General features: G+C 35.5%; 1 protein-coding gene across 1 annotated transcript; it reads left to right on the top strand.

The window, feature by feature from the left end:
- The first annotated feature begins 2,452 nt into the window (after positions 1-2,452).
- On the top strand, positions 2,453-5,396 carry LOC128559871 (microtubule-associated protein tau-like). The gene has a single exon (XM_053552688.1). The coding sequence runs from the start codon at positions 3,906-3,908 to the stop codon at positions 5,238-5,240; it is 1,335 nt and encodes a 444-aa protein (XP_053408663.1). The 5' UTR covers positions 2,453-3,905; the 3' UTR covers positions 5,241-5,396.
- Positions 5,397-7,121: the final 1,725 nt, after the last annotated feature.

Here is a 7,121-nt window from a genome sequence, read left to right as displayed (position 1 = left end):
ATACTCATTAGCTAATGGTATGCTGCTGTATTGTTGATCCATTACCTATTGTTTATTATTTGTGGCCTTTGCAGCTGTAATGACTTCTTACCTAGGTAAGACCACATGAGTGGCTGAGTACATCTCTGATGGTTTTTAGTAATGGGTTGCCATTCTTATATTATTACATGGCTAATAATATTTGTAATATTTTTCTCTGTGTCTGGTGCGTCTGTGGGGTGTGGATGGGGTGAGGGGTTGAGAAGGGGGATAGATGCCCATTCTCCCAAAATATCTGTAGATTACCATTCTTCCAACTTTGGGATATACATTTTTTGTTTAATGGCCATTCTCTCACTGTAGTTAAAATCTGTCGCAAATCCTTTATATCATGCTTTCATAATACAAAATAATTCAATTGTAGCCTCTACCTTTATTCATTGTCATAAATAGTTTTCTTTATAACTACATCATTTTTCCAGTTTATAGTTTTATTACGCTATATATCATGTTATTATGACAGAAAAGGTGTTCTATAGGAATAAATCCTTTTATTTCTTTTAAATAGCACATATTGTAAATATATTGATTAAATAGGTAATAAACAAATCCAGAACTTCAAAGGGATATTGAAAATTAAAACTTTGGAAAAAAATCAATGCTCTTGTTTGTTTGAATTGTATTGTTTTAGAGGTGTCAATCAATGTGTGCATAATAGTACTGTGATTATAATGTACTGAAGGTACAGTGCTGTAATCTATCTTATAAATGCACATATTTCATTCATATTTTATACCATATTTTGTAAGCAGATTTTGGTATGAACTTCCATATTACATGGACTTAACTTTATAAAAACTCATATATAGAATGGTAAGGAAAAAAAAGTAAATACAGATGAATATTTCCAACTCGCGTATCTCAAAATTTCACCTATCACGAGGTTATTTTCAAGTCCTGTCCCCGAAAACAAGTTCACAAAATGTCATTTAACATGAGTTAAGGTTATCTGTAAGTAAAACGCTCGATCCCTTGGAATTCCAGATACAGAGTTTTAATTGTATCATGGTCTGCACTGTTCGCTATTCAGTCAGTAAATTTTCAGTGAACACCCCTTAGATTAACAAATGGTACTGCCTAAATTGAAAGATAGACCAGTCCATTTTAGAAATTTAGCAGGGTAAAGGTGTAAGGACATTGCTATGTTATTGTTGGAGTATTACAGCAAATCTTAAATCCCACCTTGAATGAACATACAAAATTCATTCATTTTTTTTTCAGAACCTGAAATCTACAAATTCATATCCCCACAAGATAACCATTCTCGTCAAAAGCTGTGAAATTCACGCGGGGTCTGACTTGAATCACTTACCCTTCACAAATGTGGGTTCGAGCCTCACTCGGGGTGTTGAGTTCTTCATGTGAGGAAGCCATCCAGCTGGCTAACGGAAGGTCGGTGGATCTACGCAGGTGCCCGCTCATGATGAAATAATACATGGAGGGGCACCTGGGGTCTTCCTCCACCATCAAAGCTGGAAAGTCGCCATATGACATATAATTGTGTCGGTGCGACGTTAAACCCAACCAAAAAAAATGAAATTCTCGCCCACAAAATGAAATGATTTTCACAATTTACGAGTACGTTCTAATGCTCTCAGGGTTGTTTCAAGATAATTTTCTGTTTCATTTAGGATAGATTTGAACACTTGTTTCCATTAAATGTTACAGATATGATCGATCTATGCTCCGTTTCTATTCCTAGACGGAACTAATTTTGATAGAATTTAGATTTTATAGATTTACTCCAAGAAAAAAATCAGACTGGAATGTTCTGTTATCAGAAGAAGATCTTGGCACAAAGTTTAAACTTGTAGAATTGAGGATACATATTAGAGACCTTGGAAATAATTTGTTGAGTCTTTGATTTCTTGAAATTTATGATTAATTTTGCCGAGATGAGATTATGCTTGGTGGAAGAAAAACTTATTTTAGTAGTCGGTGATATCTACGGTCAAGCACGTAAGGTTGTCATATCAGTTCCAAGTCACTCACTTGACGTTTTTCTTATATCAGCATTAATTTGTTTCATGTCAGAAAGATTTTAAGGTTGTTTGTGGTGCGAGACCAGTGGTTATGGTGCGAGTACTGTAGTTATACGCAATGATATGCTTGTTCGTACCTGAAATATCCTACAGTGAGTGCCTGATATGTGCTTCTACCAGTTTACCTTGAAAATTAGGATATGACCATAGATCCCAGTGTACATACAAAACAAAAAACGAAAGATTTTCTCATTTTTAAATTTCGTCATTTTGAATGAAAATCAACTACAGGCTTGTTAATACATACCATACGGTACTAGCATTTTTTCGCCATAGGTGAACCATGAGTATCAGTAAAGTCTATTCAGACCTAATCATGGGCAATCATTGATTATACCACTACTATAGTTTTCTAATGCCACTGAAAAATCAGGGAGAAAATTCAACACCGAAACTTGAGATCCTTAGTTACTGAATATTGACAAATTTCTTTTGTCCGTTTGGAACAACTCTTGATTTTTTGGACAGTATTATTATATACATATATATATACCTCTATTTCTGGAAAAACATCCTTAATTTATCAGAACAAGTTTTTAGAATGTACTTTTAATTCTCAGACAAAAAGTTGACAATTTTTTTGAAATCGGTTTTCCATGCATGAAATTGTTGTAGAAAAAAAAATATATATGGATTCTCCTCACTCCTTAGAATATCTACCAGGTGTGTGATTGTACCGCCAGAAAGTGCATTGAGTTGAAAGGAATTAGGTACTTTGAAGAAAGAGTGGAGTAAACTTTTCTTACAGATAGAATTTTAATGAGTGTTGATAAATTCATGCCATGACGTTGGATTACTGATAAAGTGCTAAAATAGAGTTTTCAATAAACATTGAATAAATATCGGATGAGACTTTTTTTCTGCGTGATTTCATATGATTATATTATAATTGTTTAACTGCATGATTATAGATTGATAAATTTTATGGAGCTACTGACATTGATGTTCATAATATGACGTGCGATTATATATTTGAAGTACGATTACTTTGGCCTACCCTGCACAATAAAAGAATATTGGTTTCTACCCCGAAAGTGAAATGATTGTAGAGAATTATGGCAGACATAGTGGAAGAGAATTTGGATTAATAAGATTTGGATGGATTTAAGGATTTGATTATTTTTATTGGCATACTGTAGACATTGAAACGTGTTTTTGGTACAGTAGAGGGTTTTGAGGACATTTCCTCGTTTTTGCCTTTGAAGAAATCGAGATGAAATGTTAATGAATAGTTTTATGTATTAATTGTTTATGGATTTTGACAGGTACATCCGAAATAGATTATCGGAAAAAGATATTTTTTTGTGTCTGGTTTAAACACACATAATATTATTATATTCTGTGACTTAGTGTTTAAAGGATTATTTTTCTCGTTTAAAAGGACTTTTTGTTGTGACAATTAAAACAAATATAGAGTTGGATAAATGGACTTAAATACTGGAATTTTCATATGCGTATGGGTAAAATAAACTTTAGGGTGACGAGTTATTGTAAAATGAAGTAGAATGGTTTGGGGGTATATTGATAGACTAAACTTCAAAAAGAATAGCTGTGTACAATAGCTCAATATACAAATATTTAATGATAAAAAGGTTTTGCAACATGGAGATAAGAAATGATCTTTTTATATACTGACAGTTGCATAACAAATATTTATATGTATTGAAAGGATATACTGGAAGTAATTTTGAAGTCATAGAAACTGTTCACTACTACCACTATTGGAAACTGTTTGTTACTTTAGAAGAAAGAAATAAGGAGTTATTATAGTTAGATTATGCTTGATTAATTTACTTGAAGTTGTGTGTCTACGTAGAATACAGAATGCCTTACGAATTCAATGATTTACCGAAAGGCTTCAATTTCGGTTGGGAAAGTGGACCAAAAATTGGCTCACTGGACAATGTAGGTCACAGGCCTGGCGGCGGGAATAAAATTATACCGCAGGAGCACCTGCACTGGAAAAAGCAGGCCAAAATTGGCTCTATTGACAAGAGACATATGGAATTAGCACGTCCCCGGTCTTTGTATGGAGGTAACACTGGAGAGTACAAAGTACGTCTGCTTCCATACCGGAATGACTATTATAGAAATTTTAAAAATGTTGAATATGATGAGGGCGGTCGTCCGTATATACGGGTAAAAAAGGAAAGATTTGTTGGTCAGGCGAAAGTGGGATCTCTTGAGAATGCTCACCATCAGCCAGGTGGCGGGCATGTTAAAATTGAAGACAGAAAGCCAGAATGGCTGGCCAGACCTAAAGTAGGTTCATTAGATAATGCTAACCACATACCTCAAGGTGGAAATAGACCAATAGTTGATGAAAAACTACACTGGAATGCAGCACCAAAAGTTGGTTCATTGGACAATAAAGATCATAAACCTGGTGGCGGTGAAGTAAATATTCAATCACAACGACTACATTGGGACACTCGGCCGAAAATTGGCTCACTAGACAATGCAAGTCATATACCACGTCAGCCAACCAAGAAAATCATAAATGAACCAGTGAATTGGAATGTTCAGTCTAAAATTGGTTCACTTGATAACAAAGATTATGTACCAAGTGGAGGTAATGTTCCAATAGTTGACACTAAGCTACAGTGGGATGCGAAACCAAAAATTGGGTCGTTAGATAATAAAGACCATCAGCCGGCAGGAGGCAGAATAAAAATTTCCAGCATGCCAACGCAGTGGGAAGCGGCTCCAAAAGTAGGATCGCTTGAAAATGCTAATCATCGACCAGGAGGGGGTAATTTTGAGATTACAAGTAGGCCTGTGCGTTGGCAGGCACAACCGAAAGTAGGCTCACTGGATTTGGTTGAACATCAACCTGGGGGTGGACAAGTTCCAATATTTAACGATCGACCAAGATGGAATGCACTACCTAGAGTGGGTTCATTAGACAATGCTCATCATAGACCAGGAGGGGGACAAAAGCAGATATCAAAAAGTCCTATTCCTGATTACCGACGAACAGTTTCTCCGAGAGTTGGTTCTTTAGAAAATGCTCATTATAAACCAGGACATTTGCAACCACCAACAAGACAATTGAACTACGGTAAAAATGATGTTATGTGGCCTCAGTTTGAAATTGGACGAACACCTCGATCGTTGAGCCGAGCTTACTCAAGAAATTCAGCTCAGACTGTTCCTTGATAGTGCATTATGATAGTCCATGTAAGTAAATCAGTAAAACCTTTTATCATAATAGTTCATGTAAATAAATCAGTAAAACCATTTAAGTTTATCATAATAGTTCATGTAAGTAAATCAGTAAAATCTTTAAGTTTATCAGGAAAACTTTTAAGTTTATCATAATAGTTCATATAAGTAAGTCATTATATGCTCAAAGTTTATCATAATAGTTCATGTAAGTAAATCAGTAAAACCTTTATCAGGAAAACTTCTAAGTTTATCATAATAGTTCATATAAGTAAGTCATTATACGCTAAAAGTTTATCATAATAGTTAATGTAAGTAAGTCAGTAAACCCTTGAAGTTTATCATAATAGTTCATGTAACTTATTAATGAATGATGATCCATTTAAGCCCCGCCTTAATCATTCTTAACCGCCTTTTTAGCTCACCTGTCACAAAGTGACAAGGTGAGCTTTAGTGATCGCGCGGTGTCCGTCGTCCGTGCGTGCGTCCGTGCGTGCGTGCGTGCATGCGTCCGTAAACTTGCTTGTGACCACTCTAGAGGTCACATTTTTCATGGGATCTTTATGAAAGTTGGTCAGAATGTTCATCTTGATGATATCTAGGTCAAGTTCAAAACTGGGTCACGTGCCATCAAAAACTAGGTCAGTACGTCAGATAATAGAAAAACCTTGTGACTTCTCTAAAGACCATATTTTTCATGGGATCTGTATGAAAATTGGTCTGAATGTTCATCTTGATGATATCTAGGTCAAGTTCGAAACAGGGCCATGTGCGTTCAAAAACTAGGTCAGTAGGTCTAAAAATAGAAAAACCTTGTGACCTCTCTAGAGGCCATACTTGTGAATGGATCTCCATAAAAATTGGTCAGAATGTTCACCTTGGTGATATCTAGGTCAAGTTTGAAACTGGGTCATGTGCCATCAAAAACTAGGTCAGTAGGTCAAATAATAAAAAACCTTGTGACCTCTCTAGAGGCCATACTTTTCATGGGATCTGTATGAAAGTTGGTCTGAATGTTCATCTTGATGATATCTAGGTTAAATTTGAAACTGGGTCAGCTGTGGTCAAAAACAAGGTCAGTAGGTCTAAAATTATTAAAATCTTTTGACCTCTCTAGAGGCCATATTTTTCAATGGCTCTTCATGAAAATTGATCTGAATGTTCACCTTGATGATATCTAGGTCAGTTTCGAAACTGGGTCACGTGCGGTCAAAAACTAGGCCAGTAGGTATAAAAATAGAAAAACCTTGTGACCTCTCTAGAGGCCATATTTTTCATGAGATCTTCATGAAAATTAGTGAGAATGTTCACCTTGATGATATCTAGGTAAAGTTCAAAAGAGGGTCACGTACCTTTGAAAATTAGGTCAATAGGTCAAATAATAGAAAAACCTTGTGACCTCTCCAGAGACCATATTTTTCAATGGATCTTCATGAAAATTGGTCAGAATTTTTATCTCGACAATATCTAGGTCAAGTTCAAAACTGGTTCACATGAGCTCAAAAAGTAGGTCACTATGTCAAATAAAAGAAAAAAACGACGTCATACTCAAAACTGGGTCATGTGGGAAGAGGTGAGCGATTCAGGACCATCATGGTCCTCTTGTTTTATAAATTTTATGCAAATGAACTGTTTTATACAAATGACTTTATGAACTGAATTTTGGACAAGCAAACATTGGATAGCTAAACTGAATATGGTATGTTTGATTACCTCCCTTTGGTAGGTCTTTTAACCCTTACCCTGCTAACTTTCTATAATGGACTGGTCCATCATTCAGTTTGGGTAATACCATTTACTATTCGAATGGGTGTTCACTGAAAATTTACAGACTGAATAGCAAACAGTGCAGACCATGATCAGACTGCATGGATG

Source organism: Mercenaria mercenaria, chromosome 10 (assembly GCF_021730395.1).
Source record: "Mercenaria mercenaria strain notata chromosome 10, MADL_Memer_1, whole genome shotgun sequence".
NCBI classification, from domain to species: Eukaryota; Metazoa; Mollusca; class Bivalvia; order Venerida; family Veneridae; genus Mercenaria; species Mercenaria mercenaria.
Note: the sequence above shows the minus strand (reverse complement) of the source record. Positions and strands in the feature narration are given on the sequence as shown.